The sequence below is a fragment of the Tasmannia lanceolata genome, unplaced genomic scaffold, assembly GCF_043159265.1.
Source record: "Tasmannia lanceolata isolate RefF3 unplaced genomic scaffold, GAP_Taslan_0.1 ptg000015l, whole genome shotgun sequence".
Taxonomy (NCBI): Eukaryota; Viridiplantae; Streptophyta; class Magnoliopsida; order Canellales; family Winteraceae; genus Tasmannia; species Tasmannia lanceolata.
This window is the reverse complement of record NW_027518692.1, coordinates 34,770,619-34,790,009: the sequence shown is the minus strand read 5'-3', so window position 1 is coordinate 34,790,009 and position 19,391 is coordinate 34,770,619. Positions and strand designations below refer to the sequence as shown.

The 19,391-nt window shown below is 38.6% G+C and overlaps 2 protein-coding genes across 5 annotated transcripts; one reads left to right on the top strand and one right to left on the bottom strand.

Annotated features, from left to right (window-relative positions):
* The first annotated feature begins 404 nt into the window (after nt 1-404).
* LOC143846321 (uncharacterized) lies at nt 405-2,692 on the top strand. Its single transcript, XM_077354749.1, has 2 exons — nt 405-1,136; nt 1,876-2,692. Exons 1-2 carry the CDS (start codon nt 427-429, stop codon nt 2,603-2,605), a joined length of 1,440 nt encoding a protein of 479 aa, XP_077210864.1. The 5' UTR covers nt 405-426; the 3' UTR covers nt 2,606-2,692.
* Nucleotides 2,693-4,504: 1,812 nt separating this feature from the next.
* LOC143846820 (chromatin remodeling protein EBS-like) lies at nt 4,505-17,608 on the bottom strand. 4 transcript variants are annotated; one of them, XM_077355392.1, is made up of 6 exons: nt 17,272-17,608; nt 16,210-16,552; nt 16,012-16,080; nt 9,605-9,746; nt 8,448-8,503; nt 4,505-4,664 (listed from the first exon to the last, which is right to left on the bottom strand). In XM_077355392.1, exons 1-5 carry the CDS (start codon nt 17,342-17,344, stop codon nt 8,477-8,479), a joined length of 654 nt encoding a protein of 217 aa, XP_077211507.1. In that variant the 5' UTR covers nt 17,345-17,608; the 3' UTR covers nt 4,505-4,664; nt 8,448-8,476. The 4 variants fall into 4 exon arrangements, with proteins under 4 accessions (XP_077211507.1, XP_077211506.1, XP_077211505.1 ...); XM_077355391.1 differs by lacking the exon at nt 4,505-4,664 and adding an exon at nt 7,079-7,963; XM_077355390.1 differs by lacking the exon at nt 4,505-4,664 and having other exon boundaries at nt 8,184-8,503.
* Between the last annotated feature and the right edge of the window lie 1,783 nt (nt 17,609-19,391).

Below are 19,391 nucleotides of genomic sequence, written 5' to 3'. Positions count from 1 at the left end.
AATTGTTTTTCTCTAGGTAGAGATGAGGATGAAGTCGGCTAAAAATTGGGAAACAAAAGTGTCTCCGGTGAAAAGTAGGTGCTAAAAACCTTTCACAGCTCTTTAATAATTGCACAAACCTAGCTTGTCTTTTCTTTTTTAATTGACTTGTGAAAGCATTTTGGGAACTGTAATGACCTTTGACTGCTCTTTAAATAAATAGTAAAATACAAGATGTGTTAGCCATTCAAAAAGAAAAGACAATATGAGTTAGTGCAAATATCAAAACATGGTTGTGCTGATATCATTTCCGTTTTTTAAATGAGACTTCGTCAATTCTGGTGGCCGTTTGTCTTCCTGCACCCAAAAAATATACATAGTCTATTGTCGTAGTTGCTACGAAACACACATAGACCAGCCTTCCTTCTTCAACTCCATAAGTATCAAATGAACTTTCATACTTTTATCTCCTCTCAATCTATTCTTCTTCCTCCTCTGCTCATAAAAAAAAATTACATGTCTTCTATGGAGGTAGTTCGTCAGATCTCGAAATGTACAGTCAAACCACGGCGAAATCTGTTAGAAAAAGAACCGCCAAGGTGCGATTTAACAGCATGGGATGTGGCCATGCTATCTGCTCATTACATTCAAAAGGGTCTCCTCTTCTATAATCCATCCTCCCAAAATCAAGAAGAAAAAGAACCCATCATCAACCAACTAAAAGATTCACTCTCTCGTGCACTAGTCCACTTCTACCCCCTCGCAGGTCGTCTCGTAACTAAAAAACATTCTTCTTCTTCTTCTTCTTCATCTTCTCCTTCCTTTGTTTTCATAGAATGTAATGGCCAAGGAGCAGAATTCATCCACGCGGTGGCTGAAAAGGTTTCTATTTCTGACATTCTCTCCCCAATTGATGTGCCGGAATTCGTCAAATCATTCTTCCCTCTCGACGGAGCTGTTAACTATGACGGTCATTCACTACCTCTGCTCGCAATACAGTTAACGGAGCTAGTTGACGGCATCTTTGTTGGGTGTTCTTTCAATCATACTGTTGGGGATGGAACTTCTTACTGGCATTTCTTCAATGCTTGGTCTGAATTATCAAGAAAAGGAAAAGATTCTGAGCTAATCTCTCGCCCGCCGATCTTCCAACGATGGTATTGTTAAATAAACAATTACTCCAAAAGGTTAAGTTGTTAGAGTAGGTGTTATTTAATCTTTTATGATTCAACACTCACCCTCAAGTATGCCTATTTTATTGGGTTTGGCCTACCCATGGATTTTTAATATCAAGGAGTTGTTGGATTTTGAATCCAGGGCCTCTGATACCATGTTAAACAGCCAATTACTCCATAAGCTTAAGCGGTTAGAGTCTTAGAGGTGGTGTTATTTAATCATTTATAATTCAACCCTCTCCTCACCTGTGGCCCCCTTTTTTATGTTTGGCCATACACATGGATGTTTAATATCAAGGAGTTGTTGGGTTTTGAACCCAGGACTTGTCTTGACACCAGCTCTTATACCATGTTAAACAACCGATTCCCAAAAGCTTATGCTCTAGGCCCTGTTTGTTTCAGATTGTGACAACCGATGGTGGAGGCCCTAACTGATTATTGGTATTATTTAATCATTTATACCAATTACTCCAAAAACTTAAGCTGTTAGAGTTGGTGTTATTTAATCATTTATAATTCAATACTCCCCCTTACGTGAGGCCCCTTTTTTTGGTTTAGCCATACACATGGATTTTTAATATCAAGGAGTTGGGTTTTGAGCCCAACAACTCCTTAATGCCTTGAGGCAACTAACAGCTCTTATACCATGTTAAACAACCAATTACTCTAAAAGCTTAAGCTGTTAGATTCTGTGTTATTTAATCATTTACACTTCCAACAGGTACCTCCCTGATCTCGACAAAACTCTAATCCGCCTTCCATCTTCCCACCCTGAAGAATTCATCGAGCGATACAGTCCTCCCCTACTCAGAGAAAGAATCTTCCATTTCTCCATTGAATCGATGACGTTTCTGAAGAAGAAAGCAAATGAAGAATACAAAACAAACAAGATATCCTCCTTCCAGGCCTTGTGTGCGCACATATGGAGAGCAATAACTCGTACTCGACATTTACCTGTCGATCAGAAAACAAGTTGCAGGTTGGCCATTAACAATCGAACGAGATTGGATCCACCATTATCTACTGATTACTTTGGAAATTGCATCCAAGCTCTGAACTCGACGACCACAGTGGGTGATTTGCTTTCGAAGGATCTTGGGTCGGCAGCGTGGTTATTGCACCAAAGCGTGGTGGAACAGACTGATGGAGTGGTGAGAGGGGTGGTGGAAGCTTGGACAAAAGGTTCATTTGTTCACCATTTAAGTGGGTTTGATTGTTGCAGTGTAATGGTAGGGAGCTCGCCGAGATTTGATATGTATGGGAATGATTTTGGATGGGGGAAAGCTGTGGGAGTGCGCAGTGGGAATGGAAATAAGTTTGATGGGAAGATATCTTCTTATCCTGGAATTGAAGGAGGTGGGAGTGTGGATTTGGAGCTGTGTCTTTTGCCTGATTCTATGAGAGAGTTGGAGTTGGACGAGGAATTTATGGATGTTGTATCCACTTTGTAAAAGTGGGTGGAAATGTCATTTCCTTTACACATGGGAAACAACTAAACCTTTGCTAATAATACTCTGTTTATTTTCATGCATGCTCCCTCTCTCAAGCAATTAAACCTTTGTTATTAATATTCTCTCTTGGTGTATATTTGCATAGAAAGTACTAAAAAGAAAGAGGAAATGATATTTCTAGTGGTGCTACTCGGGCCGGGTTAGGGTAGTATTGAGGCCCTAACTCAACCCAAGACGAACCTCGAATTGAGTAGTGTCAACCCTAACCCAAACTTCATTTAAATCTCTCAACCCTAACTCAACCCGCCTAACCTGATTTTCCAAACCGAGCAGGGTCGGTTTCGTGTTTCCCAGGGCAAAAGGAGAAAAAAAATACAAAAAAATAGATCTTGGGTTAAGGATCAGGATGGATTCTAGTCACAATAAAATCCGAATAAAATTAGGGAGACAATGTCGGGTTCGGGTCGAGTGGGCTTGCCAACTCAACCAGAGGGATGGCCAAGCCAACCTCGGCCAAAATTGGGCTAAGGTTGAGAGGATTGAGAAACAAAAAGGCGGTTCTTCTTAAGGAGACACTATTCATAGTTCAGAAAAAAAATGTCTTACCTGTGGTTAAAAGAAGTTGATAGCAAAATATTGATAGGTTCATCATATACCTTTATCATGAGCGGGGTTTTAGTTCCTTCACATACCTCATGTATGACATTTTTTCTTGCAACACTCACATGGTTCCCATCTTTGCTGCTGAAAAGTGATCCATAAAGCTCTATTCAAATGGATTCGTGGCCAAACTATTGAGTTGGTGATACAAAATCACCGGTTCTATTACATTCTTGGGGGGTCCCACTTGGCCCTTTTAATTGGGATGTGTATTATCTCTCTTTGAAGAAGAAGGAAAACTGTAGAGAGAAGAGAAGGCTAGGGCAAGGCAAGAGGGTTTTCTCTTGGGGACCCTAGGAAGGCTTTTGTGGTGAAGCAAAAGCAAGGTTCTTCTTCTTGAGGAGAAAGCTAGGACAAGGCAAGAGGAATTTTCTCTTGGAGGCTCTAGGAGGGCTTTTGTTGTGAAGCAAAAACAAGGTTCTTCTTGAAGAGAAGGTTTAGAGCAAAACGAGGGGATTTCTCTTGGGCTCTTGAAAGACTTTTTGTGGTGAAGCAAAAAGGGTATTCTCCTCGTCTTGTTTATCAATGTATATTCTTCTTCCATTGTTCTTCTTTGAAGAGTTTTCTTCTTTGCAAGACAAGAATTGGAGGATTTTCTAAGGTTTTTCCCCATACTCGGTGAAGAGATTTGCGGGTTGCTTTGTGGTTGCTTTTGATTTGCTCCCTTTGTGGTTATAGTTTGTTAGCTTGATTTTCTCCATGTTGTAGTGCAAGATCTTGGGTATTTCCGTGTGTTCGCCAGTGGTAGATTGTCGGGTTCGCATTGACCCGAGGCAAAAATTAGTTCCTTCCGAGTCAGGTTTGGGACTCAACAAAATCAGGATAATGTCAGGTTCGGGTCGCGTGGTTACATGCTTGTAAAGGACCGCATGCCAATAATCTCAACTAACAAACTCCTTGGCATGCTGTCCTTAACAAGCACATAACACGGGCTACGATTGCTAAAGGATGCAACCCTAACCTAACCCAAAATTAAATAGGGTTGGCTTTTCTCAACCCTAAGCCAAACATGTCCAAGGGAAGGCCAACCCAACCAGAGCTGAAATCAAGTTAAACCGGCCGGATTCAGAATGAGCCCGACCCAAGTTTCACCCCTATTCCCAAAGGAATCAAATTATGTCAAGGATTAATATCAGCCAAAGTGTACACCACCCATCAAAGGTGGACTCAGTACAGACTAATTGTGTTTTTATTAACAATGAGAGATGATATCTGCACTCCAACTTCTTTCAATAATGGCAATATATCACTTTAATTTACACTTCAGATTTGTGTTTAGAAAAATTGATTGGAGTCTGTTAATACGATCCTCTCTTTTTTCCCCCGATTTCTAATACATTCACTAAGGAACAAACATTGCATCCCAACAATTGAATGATCCCTCTGGCTTAGTTCTGTCCTGCAAATGGCAACACTAGAAATAGTTGTTTGGAATATGGCAACACTAGAAAAAATTATAAGAAAATCTTCAACGTGGGCCAAGACCCAATCTGAACAACAGGTCACTATAGACGGTCCATAATCCAAAAATCACACTGATCATGCAATCCTACCCGTCTAGTCAGTATCTGAACGGTCTATGTTACATGGATTCTTTTGAATGTGCAACAAATCCATGTCATACAACTTATACCACACAAGATCAATGCATCTCCGAATCCGAGCCACCATCTACAAGTACTTCGAAATAGGATTCTCAATGGAGAAGTGGATAATCTTCAAGCCTCAGTTCAAGCAAAAATGCAGTTCCTTAAAAAGATTGAAAAAGAAACCAGCTCTTCACCACCCTATGGGAGTAGCTCCTCGATAAAAAAGACAAGAAAAAACAGAAAAAAATCAAAAACCTCTGTTCAAACGCAAATCGAGGAAGAAGAAGACCTTTTCTCCTTCTTTATAAAGCATTCATGTTCAAGCTCCAGTGAAACCCCCCTTTCAGAGGATGAACCTGACCTTGCTCGTGCCAAACCAGAAAACAAAACCACCCTCCTGAATCAGAAAACCATCTTTTCTGCTTCAAAAAACCTTTTTCCTGGGTTGGTGAATACCACCCCTTTCCCCTGCCTAAAGGATATTCCAGCTTGGGTATCCCACTCCATGTCAGAGCCCATTCCCTACTTGGAAAAAGTCTTTTCCACCCCCGCAGGCTCCTACCCCTGTATCTAGACAAGTGCTGCTGCCTAGTTATGAAAAAGGTCAGACATCTCTTTTAGAAGCAAAGGAAAAAAACCCTGGAAAGGAAAATATGTCTCTGACTGAGGTTTCCTGCCCGGCTGAAGCCTCAATGACAACCGGTAATACTGACTTTATTTTGACTCCCGTACCCAATCCTATCAAGGAAAAGAACAAAAATACTTTTCAGTCCCCACCTTATCCTGTTGTGAAGCCAATTGAGATGGAGGGAAACTCCCGCCCAGCCCAATTTCAAACCTCACCTTGTCCTACATCTCCCGAGGAAGGAACGAAGAATTCAAATTTTGACCAATGTAAGCTCTCTGCGGTCCCAAACAGCTCATGTCTGTCCATTCCTTCTCTTCTCGAAATCAGTAATGTGTGTATAGAGGCAAAGCCAGTTGCTCTTGTTTCTTCGAATGAGGTAAACCCAATTGCAAGTGGGCCTTCCCGCCCTACCCAAATTCAAAACAAACACAATAATGCCCTCAGCAGTTTAGATAAAGAATCTGGGATTCTGCAGCCAAGAATTGAGACCTTGATCTCCAACACTAAGGATTTTCACCAATGCTCCGTTCCTTCTATCCGTCCATCGGATCACTCCCCTGGACATCAAGATCCCATTGGCCACCCCAAGGCTAGCTCTGATCCGGAGATTACTCATGCTAAAGATGAAGTTGCTCATGCTCCATGGAAAATGCTATTCAGCAGCAACCTTCCAAATCCTGTCCCTACCAACCTCAAACCAATCACCTCTGATGAAGAAGAAAAGGCTAATGTGGCTCTATTTTTCCAAGATGAAGAAATCGTCCCCCAAGAGACTAAGTGGGCAAATTGTCTGGTAGGGTACTTCTTAGGGAGAAGGCTTTATTTCTTATCCCTCCGAGACAGCCTTGCTCGCAAATGGAAAATCAAGGGCGACCTCAAACTCTTCACTCTAGAAAATGGATTCTTTCTTTTCAAATTCTCTTGCCCTGAAGATTGTGTGCATGTTCTTGAAAACCATAGTCATAACTATGATGGCAGACCGCTCCTCCTCCAACGATGGGACCCCGACACCTCTCTCCAGAAAGCATCCCTCTCAGAAATCCCCATTTGGGTTAAACTCCCCGGGCTTCACCTTAAGTTTTGGTCTTCCCATTGTTTGAGTCGAATTGCTAGCTTAATCGGGAAACCCCTTTACATGGACACCCACACTGCTGAGGCAACTAGATTAAACTTCACAAGGATTTGCATCCAAGTAAGAGCCGGGCAGCCCCTACCAGATTCCATCAAATTAAGAACTTTCACAGGAGAAATTGTGCAAAAGATAGAATATGATTGGAAACCTAATGCTTGCAAGCATTGTCACGATTTTAGCCACGCAACAGAGGTTTGCATCCATCACAAAAACCCTATGCAAGTTCAAACCAAAAAAGCATGGAGGCCCGTTTCCAAGATTTGTGAGAGTGCAGTTCAGCCCCCAACTGAAATTCCTCCGATCAGTGCTACTTGTTCCCACGCTCGGATCAGCATTGGGCAAGGTGTGTTTCCCCACAGCAATGTTTCAAATTCTGTAAACAAATACTCAGCTCTTGAAGACCTTGATTCTGAGACACCCGGGGAGTCCTCTTCAAAGATTTTGAAGTCTTCTTCCTCTTTAGAAACTGATTCTTCTGAGGGAGCTTGGCAAAATGTTAAGAAAAAGAAGGATAAAAAAGGAAAGTCCCCAGCTGCTCTACTTCGGCCCCATCCATTATGTGTACTTCCTTCCATTTCCAAATCTCCTCTAAAAATAGGATAATTCTGTTGGAGGTTGTTTTTTCTGCTTGTTTGTTGTCCCCTTTTTGGCTTTTATGTTTTCTTTGTTGTTAAGGCCGGGTGCCTTCTTGCTGTTGTATGGGGCTCTCCTCTAGAGGTCCCCTTTGGTTGTCTTTTGTTTCCCTACGTTAGGGATTTCTTGGTTCTTCTTGATGTATCTTTTTATCTTTATTAATATATCAGGTGGGGGTCCGCCTAACCCCAGCTTACCCATCAAAAAAAAAAATCCATGTCAGACACATGCCAGATTTCAATACTTAAAGGATTCTCTGCGACACTTAAGATATCTTTTATATGTTTTTTTTTCTAAATACTGGTATAACATATTTACAATTACCACATGTTTTGAGTTTTATCCATTATATTAGTAAGTTTTTTATACGGAAATAAAACATTATATTTACTTCACCTTCTAAAATTCTCAATATCGACTTGCTATAATCAGATTCTCATGTTAAAGAAATAAAATTAGAATGTATAAAAATATTTTAGTGAATCCACGAATCCTTTTTTCTGATGTTAGCCGAATCCGACACAACACTCGTACCCATACTCATGCAACAGTGTATCCCAGACTGAAAAAAAAAAATCCCCCCAAAGAAACTGATCAGTGATCCCAACCACCGTATAGAACGAATAATTACAATTTGAAAGAAATTTTAATCATTTTGTTCTCTTTTCGCCTTGTACATATTTCTTCATCTTCCATTTCTTCTCCGAAGGTCCCGCCTGTGTCGGTTCAGTCACCAATCCAGGTATCAAAACATTGTAGAAAACAAATAGCAGTTTAGTGATTCAAGGGTTGATCCTTTCAAAGGCACACTGGTCTGGGAAGCGACTATAACTTCTCTAATACACACAGAAATCTTACCCTAAACATGCAATATTCAGCCTTTAACACCTAAAATGTTCAATTATAAACACATGCATCCTATAACAACAAAGCATATTACAGGTACAAAACCCACATTCTTTTGATTTTTTTCCCAATTGTTCTCTAATAAAAAGATCCTATGCCTAAGAAAAGGATGCCACTTTGCACAGATTGTATGCATCACAAACTCTAAATTACTAACACCCAATTAAGACAACAACAAGTTGAAACATAACATTAAGAAAAAGCCTCCAGTTTGTGCAAGCACAGTCTGTTCTCTGCACTGTACAATTCCACATTACCATCAAAGAAGAGCTAATTTGCAAATAAAAAGCATACCTCCTCTCACCATTCCCCTCGCGTTTCTATCATCTCTTTCGCCGTTTCGGTTCCACCTTGAAAATATATCAGAAACAAACCATGAGAATGAGAATTACCAATGACATTGTTTCTATTCAACATTGCCAACCAACTCATACAAAAAATATTAGCTGGATTTCTATAAAACCACATGTTTGTACTATACTGTCACAATCATCGATTCACGAATTGCTCATGATATATGGTTATAAAGTACAGACCAATAGATATATCATAATCGACGGTTAACATATAACAAGAAAGAGAATTATATCAACTAATTGAAATGATTGTGACAATTTACAATTAAGGATCAAACAGAATATCTTGAGCAAGAGATTAACAAAAACCTCCAAACTCTACTTTAGGCAGCATGCGTTACATATCCATTTAAAGTTATGACAATTTTGCAATTAAGGATCAAACAAACTATCTTGAAGAGAAGTATTAGCAAAAACCTCCAAACTCAATGTTAGCCAGCATGTGTTACATATCAATTTAGAAGTTACAAGTCGGATGGCAACTAAAGAAACCATAGTATTAGGTGTCATAGTCAATTAGTGTTTCTATTTGGCAAGAGGCATAATTTGCAAAATGACCCTACATAGATTGAGCTATGGATTGAGCTTAATAAAAGATGGGTAACCTTGTAATAAGGCTACACCATGCATACATAACCAAGAGGGAACTCGGACATCTAAAATCAGTGTATTCATCATCAAATCCTTCAGTTAATCTCACGGGAACCAATACTTCCAGGCCTATTATTTTATTACAATTGAAGCCTTTTATGTGGCTCATATGAGTTCTCTTCCCAGCACTAATGTGCTCCAAATTATGAGTACAACTAAGGATTTATAACAAAATACCACGGTCCCAAAAATCTTTCTTCATCCAACAGAAAAACCCGGTAATAGAAGAAAAGAGTTAACAAAAGTGATCAGGCAGCATAACCTCAAAAGAGACCAAGACCATCATAAGAAAACTAATAGTGAACCGTGCATGGAAAAATCAATGCTTTATATATATATATATATATATTGGTTCTTTTTTTCCTTCTTGTGTGTGTGTGTGTGTGGGGGGGGGGGGGGGGGGGGGGCGAGGATGGGACGAATAAAGAAAGCCGGCATTCTCACCTTAGACTCAGCATGCGGTGAAACAGGAAAAGTGTTCGGGGATCTTTTGGTGTCATCATCAGAGGAACATTCAGAACACAAAAAGTTATCTAACTTTTTTGCTTGTTCGATAGTCATGCCCATACAAGAAGGATGAAACCTGCTAAGAGAATCATAAAAGTAAGATAAAAAAAAAGTGATATAATATATGCAAGCATAACAACTTAAAGGAGCAACGAAAAAGTGTCGATGAGTGCAAGCATTTTCTTTATGAAATAAAATCACTTGTTACAACTCAAAAATAAATAAATAAATAAGTGCAAGCAGGACATTTTCAAACAGCAAATAAAATAAAATATTTATTTTATACTATTCAACTTTCACCAATCGATAGATATCTCCAAGAGGAAAAGCTAGTTACATATAAAGATCGTGGACACGGATTCGTGTGTCGAGTGTTGACACGGATACGAGCTGTCCGACAAGGTAGCCCCTAAATCTAGAAACGGGGAACACCCATACACGTAGTTACACATAAAATTATTGATTAATAATCATAATTTGCAACAAAATATGTATGGTATTCATTCAACAAACTAATAAATCTTATATGGTAAACACTATTTGATAACAAATAGCCTTTCACATATCGCAAAGCTCCCACATCATGTCTGAAAATTCTAGCAGCACGTTTTAAAGTGTTGGAAGAAGTGTCGGTACGTGTCAACACACATGTCGTGGTCGACACGTGTATCTTCTGAAAATTCGAAGTGTTGGCTAAACCTTGAATATCAAGAAATCTTTAAAATGAAAATAAACACATTTAGGAATAATTTAGCATATTCTCTATTACAAATAATGACTTTGTTTAAAGAAACGAAAAGAAAGAACATAGAAGGGGATACAATTTCCAATGCAAAGTTCAAAACAATCAACAACTTCACATTCAGATGTTTATCAAATAACATAAACATATGTGACCCAAAGAAAATCCCAAATCTCGTCAAAAATGCACACCAATGTCCAAGGACCTGGATTCAATTTAGAGGTCCAAGAGATACAATTACTAGAGTCGCGCTCCACTAATAACGCTTGGCTTCTAACAGAAAAATCCAAAAAATATGTCTAAATGGGCTTGAGTCTCCACCTCGATTGAATCACTTACACCTAAAGGCCAAGAATACATCTCAAGTCTCAACCACCACTGCATGCCCATTTACGAAGCGTGGATTGCCAAAGAGCTATCAAAATAATCAAGCTGAAGCACTCTAAGGGGGTTTCCCAATATGCCCAAATCCTCTCTTCTATTGTTATCTTCTACAAACAAACTACTGATCTTTATGCAAACCTTGCTCACTCATCCTTGGAACTTTTTTCTAGAAAATGTCACTAACTTCCAAGTATGAACAATTTTTCGTTGAATGTTTAGTCGTGCCTCTCCTTCGAAATTCCCCAAAGGATGACATGCAGCATAATCCCTTGGTGCTGAAAGGACCCCAGACCACCCTGCAAATAACTAGTCTTAGGAAAGACCTAACTAACTACATAAGGGAACGCATGCTTGCCAAATATGTTCGGACATAAGACAACAAATGAAAATGTGATTCTCCATCCCTTCTGCTCTTCTAAAAATGCAACATAAGCTAGATAGCACATGCCTTCTACCCTTAATAGGATCATAGATTAAGACTTGGTCTGTCATCATTGTTCAACTAAAACTAAAAGAACAACTTCTTGCCATTCAGAAAAAAAACCACCTTTACGGCTTGACTCCACCCAAAAAACCCCTTCCTATCTACTCCAAACCGAGGGTGATAAATTTCCTCTAACATACACAGCAATTGTAAGAGAAAATTACAAAACCTCCTAAATACAATTAATTGCTCTATCTTAACTCAATCCCTTTCTAAAAATCTTGAACAAGCAACACTTTATGCCTAACAAGTAACAATATATACAAGCTCATCATAAAAGCAAAGAAACAACCTATACAAGATCAGGTGCCAAGAACAAAAGGCCTCAAGCAAACTTCTACCACCCAAGCCCTCACAATTTCCAAATAACCGTATCGGTATGTATGGCTTACTGATGCAAGAACATCCCCTTGATACACATCAGCTCTTACATGGCCCCTTAGTGGAGGTGTCTTTGCTTGTTCATGTGATGCCTTGTTTAGTCATTTTACTTCTTGTAATTGTCCTTAATGGTTTTTTTTCTTTTTTGTTTCATTCAGGGTAGTATATGAATTTCAAGTTGTAGTAGGGGCAGCCTATATAAGACCTCTTTCCTTCTCCTTTCTATTGATTTTCGAAATTGAAATTTTAGTAGAGATTCTCCTTAGAGAAAAATTTGATATAGTGTTTTGCTCTTCTCGTTATCTTTCATCTTTTCTCTTAGGATTATGGAATTTGAAGATTTGTGTCCTAATCTTTGTTCCATATCTTTGATTTCTCAATTTCTTGTTGAATGCAAGAATGCCATCATATCGATTCCGAGCTTGATCGAGCTCGTGCATCCCCCGCTCGTGATGTAGATCAAGATTTTATCCTTTTCTACCAAAAAAAAAGAGAGGAAGAATTTTCAGATCTATTTGATCTCCAAGATCATCGAAGAACACTTCCACAGCCACTGCATCACAAACTAAATAAAATTTGGATTCAACCCCGCCACTATTCCAAATAAAATCTTGTACGTTGCAATCACACTCACAGGGCAAAAGAGAAGAGACATACGTTCACCAATAGATTGGCTACTGCAGATTAGTTCAGTATCTATTTTCTTTCCTCGTGAAAGAAGTTGTCCTTTCCAAATAACATGTATTTATTCAAACCTTTCCACCACTAAATCTCGCTAACCGTTAGGATAGTTCCCCCACACAAACATGAGTACCAAATGAATCAAGCAAAGATGTCAACGCAATTTTCAGCACCATATAACCTTCCATACTCACCCAAAAAGAACACTTTTCCTTCAATTAATCCTCTAAGTTGAACAACGAAAGATTGCCTTTAGATGGAAAGCCTACTCAATAAAGCCATAAAGGACAAGAAAATAAAACACATCATCAAGAAGTTAAAGATGTCATATGAAAATTGGATTTATCCAACTTAAAATTATTCTATAATAGCTACCGAAAAATCCTTTGATCCCGAACTGCATGGTCAATTAGTTTTATGAACAAGCTTAATTAACTACTAAGTACATAACAAGGGAGACAATCCCTTACTCGGACCTCTGAATTCCAAGGGGAAAACTTTAGCGTGCTATCAATCATAATCAAATACAAGGCAAAAGAAACAAAAGCCTCATCCAATTCCTCCAATACTCTCCAAACCGCCATTCAAACCTTGCCTACCCATGACTAACTGACTTAAGTCAACTTGGGATGGACAATCAATAGCATTTCAGTTATATCCTTGTATGCTCTTCATACTAGGCAAATGAGTCTAAGTCTTTTAGCCAATTGTATCCCAAAGGCTAAAATCTTTCCAAGCTCTTCTTTTTTATTCCGTAGGCCTCCAAGATAAGATATCTTCTTCTTCTTCTTCTTCTTCTTCTTCTTCTTCTTCTTCTACTTCTGAGCTTCTTCCCCTTTCTAATCAATGATGGCAATTTCTTCTCAACAAAGGGGGAGCTTGTTCCCCTTTCTAATTAATAAAGGGCAATTTCTTCATTGATCTAACCTCCAATTTTGAAATTGAAGGAAACTCTTCCTTCAGGATTAGATGGTTAAAGAAAGAATCCCCTTCACTCCAAAGTTTCAAAGCCAGATTTGAAAAAATAACAGCTAAAGAAAGAATCCCCTTCACTCCAAATTTACTAAGCTAGATTTGAAGAAATGTGATTTCTAGGTAGCCAGGAAGTTTCCTTTCAACCGCTTATTCAATAGTAGAAATAACATAAGCAAATAGATATGTTCACAAAGTATGTCGCAACTTGAAGCAAAATAGTGCTCTATATCATATGCACGAGTCATGAATTATATCTCACTAGCTCATGGGGCCTTTTATTTTGTATTCCTTTTTAACTTTTTTTTATATGAAAGCACAACCCGTACTCTTTTAATAAAAATCCTAGCACCTCGACCCCCGTCCTCCTTAACCTCTCTTAATACAAAACTCGCCTCAACCCTCAAAATTTTCATGAATATATATGCACACACGCGCACCCACACACACACACACAAACATATATATATATATATATATATATATATATATATATATATATATATATATGCTCAGATAGCTTATCTGAGCAGCTGCTTCAAAAATTCATGTGGCCCCACATTTTTGGGGTGATCCAAAGCATTCATTTGGAAGGCCCTTCCATGAATAGGGTGTGTACCAAAAATGAGCCCTTTAGGACCATCCTAACCCTGCCATTTGTGGAGGGAAAAAATGGTCAGAAACAGTGTCTGTCCATTTTCCCCTCTACCTTTGATTGGGTTAGGATGATCCTATAGGGCTGATTTTTGGTACACACCCTATCCATGGAAGGGCCTTTCAAATGAATACTTTCGATCACCCCAAAAATGTGGACCACATGAGTTTTTGAAGCAGCTGCTCAGATAGGTGTTGGTGCGCTGCGCAGCTGCTGAGTTTTTTAAGCAGCCTTTCAAATGATAGCTTATCTGAGCAGCTGCGCAGGAACACTACTCTCTCTCTCTCTCTCTCTCTCTCTCTCTCTCTCTCTCTCTCTCTCTCTCTATATATATATATATATATATATATAGAGAGAGAGAGAGAGAGAGAGAGGAAAGTGTTGGTGAGCTTAAGCGCCCAATCACATTGGGGCCTACTTTGTTAGGATGATCCAAAGCATTCATTTGAAAGGCCCTTACATAGATGGGGTGTGTACCAAAAATCAGCTCCATAGGATCATCCTAACCCATCCATTTGTGGAGGTCAAAATGGACAGACATTATTTGTCCACAAATCTGCCCATTTTTGTCCTCCATAAATGGAGGGGTTAGGATGATCCTATGGAGCTGATTTTTGGTACACACCCTATCTATGATAGGGCCTTGCAAATGAATGGTTTGGATCAGCACAAAAAATGTGGGACCCATGTGATTGGGGCGCTTAAGCTCACCAACACTTTCCTCATATATATATATATATATATATATATATATATATATATATATATATATATATATATATATATATATATAGAGAGAGAGAGAGAGAGAGAGAAAAGTGTTGGTGCACTTAAGCGCACCATTTTTTTGGTGCGCTTAAGTGGTTATAACACCTCACATTGGTTTGCTTAAGCGGGACCCAAACATTTAAATGAATGGGAGGCGTTATAACCACTTAAGCGCACCAAAAAAATGGTGCACTTAAAGCACGCCAACATATTCCTCATATTTAAATTTTAAATTTTGAAAATTTATTTATTTAAAACTTACTGAATCTGAATCCTACTTTTGGGGGTTTGCCGAATCCAACACCTCGAATCCGTGTTGGATCCCGACACGCGAATCCGAATCCATGCAACAGTGCAAATAACAAAACACCGAGTTGTCAAAGAGACCATGAAGCACGTAAGTTTACTGCCCCGAAATCCACTGCAGGCAACAAGTTACTGACTTACTGTGACATTGCCAGACATGCATCTTTAAATGTGTAACACATACATTTGAATTTTTAGTAGATCCCCTGAAATAGAGCATTTCAAATTTCTAACAGTGGATGCCTCACCCACAAATGGCCTATAACATGATTTGTGTTAGCCAAGCTATACAACTACAAAATAAGTCTTACACTCCTACAATATTGAGCAAAGCTACACGCATTAGTGAAAGCCCGAGAGGTTTAATATAGTTTTTCATGGTAACCATGCTGTCTTCGTATCAGACCGTCTATTTCACAAAAAAATAGAGAAGTTTCAAGGCTTTCCATGTCCTTATTCAATTTGCAAAGAAAGATAGTGGAAAACTTGCAAGGATAGCCAATAGACCAAGGTTTAGTTTGAGACACTAGCGGAAGAGATAATGCGCAATCAAAAAAGTCAATGGAAGATGTCAGCTGCCATTTTTGAATGAAGATATAGTGTTGCTATAATCCAATTATGAAACTCAGTGCACACTGATAAACTTTGTTATGATTTTCTTTCCAGAATTTGATACATGGAGCACGGTCAACGCTTAATGCAATGATGGGTGTAAATAAAAAAATTCCATCAACAAATACATATAACAAGGGACAAAACTATCTCGAAGAAATAAGAGGCCAGTCCACAGTGTCAATGTCAATTCCCATTTCTAAAAGGGCAAACAAAATTGTTGTCATTATCACTGTTATTAGTAATAGAGCTTTATTAATTTTTTTATGAATAATAATAGTGCTTTATTAGTATTTATTATCAGCATTGTTCTTGTTAATTAGCAGAAAAGACAATGAAGGGAGATGATTAACGGTTACCAGTCCTTGCATCCTTCACACTGAACCATGAGGTCATCTGGGTTGTAAGGCATTTCGCATTTGCAGTACCTTCAAAAATCACCAAACAAAGACCAAATTTCTTCAAAAAAAAAAGATAAAAAAGCAAGATAAAGCAAAATGAAAAAACAAACAACGATGAATAAAATGGAAGGGAGATGAGCTTAGACTGAGACTTACACAGCGACCCGGTCGGGGGTGAATCCACCGGTGGCGGCCTTGTACTCGAAACGACAAAAGTAGTCCTCGGTGCTGACATTCTCGAGCTTGGTGTAGTTCTTAAAGGAATGGACAATGCACTTGCCCTCAATGGTATGGGCACTCTGAATGTCATAGTGATCAGAGAGGAACAGCTCTTTGGCACCATGAAATTGCCTCCTCCCTCCAATGGATTCCTCCGGCCGGTAGTACCATCTCACCCGGACCTTCACATTATTACGATTATCGGCCTCAATCTTCTCTACCCTAGCCACATATGGCGGCTTGTCGGAATCCGACGGACGCATAAGAACACAATCTCCGGCTGAGATAATGCCATGAAACAAAAACCCAGAAAAAATCAAACATCAAATCATTAATAATACTTGAAAATTTTGAAAAATAAAATTGATTTTGGAGGATTTTGAGTTGGGTTTACTGGTTTCTACCTTAGATGACCCACACAACAAAAACCCAGAACGACCTAAAATAAAAAAAATCCATAAAACTTAAAAAAAATTGAAAAAAAAAAAAAAAAAAACTGATTTTGGATGATTGTGAGTTGGGTTTACTGATTTCTACCTTTGATGAACCGTGCAGCAAAAACCCAGAAAAAGCCAACATCCAAAAATTCATAAAACTTGGAAAAAATGGAAAGGAAAATCGTTTATGGAGGATTGTGAGTTGGGTTTATTGGTTTCTACCTTGGACGACCAAACCCAGAAAAACCCAACATAAAAAAATCCATAAAACTCGGAAAAGAAAAGGAAAAGAAAATCATTTATGGAGGATTGTGAGTTGGGTTTATTGGTTTCTACCTTTGATGACCCAACCCAGAAAACCCCATATCAAAAAATCCATAAAACTTGAGAAAGAAAATCAATTTTGGAGGATTGTGAGTTGGGTTTATTGGTTTCTACCTTTGAAGACCAAACCCAGAAAAAACCCATTATCAAAAAATCCATAAAACTAAAAAAAAAAAAAAAAAAAATGGAAAAGAAAATCGTTTATGGAGGATTGTGAGTTGGGATTATTGGGTTCTACCTTTGACGATCTTTTCTGTGCCTTTGATGGTGTATGAATCCAAATCCTTCTTACCAGGCTTTGTTTTGGCCATGCTCTCTTCTCTCTCTCTCTGCAGCTTCTCTCTCAATCCTTTTTTTTTTCTCTTATCTAACAATCAATCTATCAAACAAATGCATCTTTTTTTCTGGGAAATGGGTTTTATCTGGAGAACGGAATGGTGCTGGTGAAGGGTTTGAAAACCCTAGCTCTAAAAACAGAAACCCTAGCTCTGCCCTGTCTCAGATAAAGAGAACACACGCCAGTTTGGGATTTCTCTATCAACGCTGTCTATCCATGGATGCTCTCTTTCCTACGTATATGCTGGTGTATATACCAAGACATACATGTGTGTTTTCAAGTAGTAAATTCATATTGGCACTACCATGTTTTGATAATTGAATGAAGTCATCTTGTCTTTTTTTTATTAATTGGCTTCTAATAGTTTTTTAGGATCTGCAATAACCTATGACAACTAATACATGCATGTCTGTTTTCAAGTAGAAAATTGATATTGCCAATACCATGTTTTGATAATTGAACGAAGAGAGCTTGTCTTTTCTTTTTAAATTGGCTTCTAATAGTTATTTAGGATCTGCAATAACCTACGGGGCTACGACAGCTGTTTAAACAATAAAGTGCAGAACGAGTTAGTGCAATTATCAAAAAATGGTAGTGCCGATATCAGTAGCTTACAATTGTATCTCCATGACAGTACGGTATCTCTACCTGAAATTACAGTACCTGAATAAGATAGGACATTGAGAAAAACATCAGATGCTAGGAGCCTTCGCGCAAAGCCAAAAACTTTAAAACAAGAACCGATTTCGCGTTCTACCATGTTGGAACGTGGAAATTCTGGCTCAGAGGCAGTGACAGAGCCAAAGTGGGGGGAAAATAGGAATTTGACTTCATTTTTGGTTAACACCCTGCAGAAAGCAAAAGGTGGTGGTTCATAAAAAGCCAAGCAGCTCTGATTTTAATGGTTACCAAATCTGCTCTGATTTTCATAGTTACCAAATATGCCCTTGACCTCACTGTCGATCTCATCACACACGAATCTTAAAAAATGATTTAGGTGATTAGATCTTTGAAAAAGATAATTTTTAACAAGGGATTTGCTAGGGTCAATCGCAAAAGGCATTTCGCAGATGGCGGTTCCATGTTAGAGCAGCCATACAGGCTCACATTTCAGCAGCTTTTGTCTTTATTCATGAGGTGGCTGCTCTCACACGCAACAGCCCATACTCGAAATGCCTTCTGCTGTAAATAAGGCTTTGCCGAAAAAATTCTACAGATTGGAGAATTAGGATCATCCTACGGAGATGATTTTATCGGCAAGGCTTATTTACGTGGGGTCTAACCAGTGAACGGTTTAGATCTTCGAACAAGTTGGGACATAGTTCATTTGGTTGGACTTATTATAGTAAGGTTTATGTTATAGTTCAAAATGAAGAAAATAAGAACCATGATATGAAACATTTTAGCAATTAATATGCTTCATTATGCTATAATAATACGCAATAAAGGGACCATCATTTGATTGATTTGATCGCATAAATTTGATAAAACAAAATACATTCCTTTTGTGGCAACCAAACGTCATTCTACTGAAAGAAACAGAAAATTCATTCTTCGACGTGAGTTTGCCTAACGCGATTTTGTTGCCAGGGACACTGAAAAATTGTATTCGAATCCAGAATCAGAATGAAGAGAATGGTTGCCAAATGCACAAAAGAGGGGCCCAATAAGTGTATGTGGAAGTAGGGGTGTCAATGGATCCAGACGGTCCGATGGATCGTCCGAATTCGAACGTTAATGAACGGGATCTAAAAACATGAATATCATCGATGGGTATGTTTCAGATCATGAAATCTGAGATCCGAAAAATTTTGGATTGGGTACGGGCACACCACAGATGCTTATTGGGTAGTTACGATCCGAAATGTTTTACAAAAATACCATCCAAATTTTGTTAATGCTAACTGTTCTATGAAGGGTATTTTGGTCAAAACCTCTCTTATCACTTAATGAATCGAACATGAATGCGATTTCACTCATTTCAGTCGTTTCCTTTTATACTTTCACGAAGGAAAAGAGAG

Coding starts and splice junctions, on each gene's coding strand:
- LOC143846321 (XM_077354749.1), top strand. CDS start 427: ATGAACTTTCATACTTTTATCTCCTCTCAATCTATTCTTCTTCCTCCT. Junction 1,137..1,875: donor CCGCCGATCTTCCAACGATG/GTATTGTTAAAT, acceptor CACTTCCAACAG/GTACCTCCCTGATCTCGACA.
- LOC143846820 (XM_077355392.1), bottom strand. CDS start 17,344: ATGGCCAAAACAAAGCCTGGTAAGAAGGATTTGGATTCATACACCATC. Junction 16,081..16,209: donor ACCCCCGACCGGGTCGCTGT/GTAAGTCTCAGT, acceptor TGATTTTTGAAG/GTACTGCAAATGCGAAATGC. Junction 9,747..16,011: donor TGTGAAGGATGCAAGGACTG/GTAACCGTTAAT, acceptor TGATTCTCTTAG/CAGGTTTCATCCTTCTTGTA.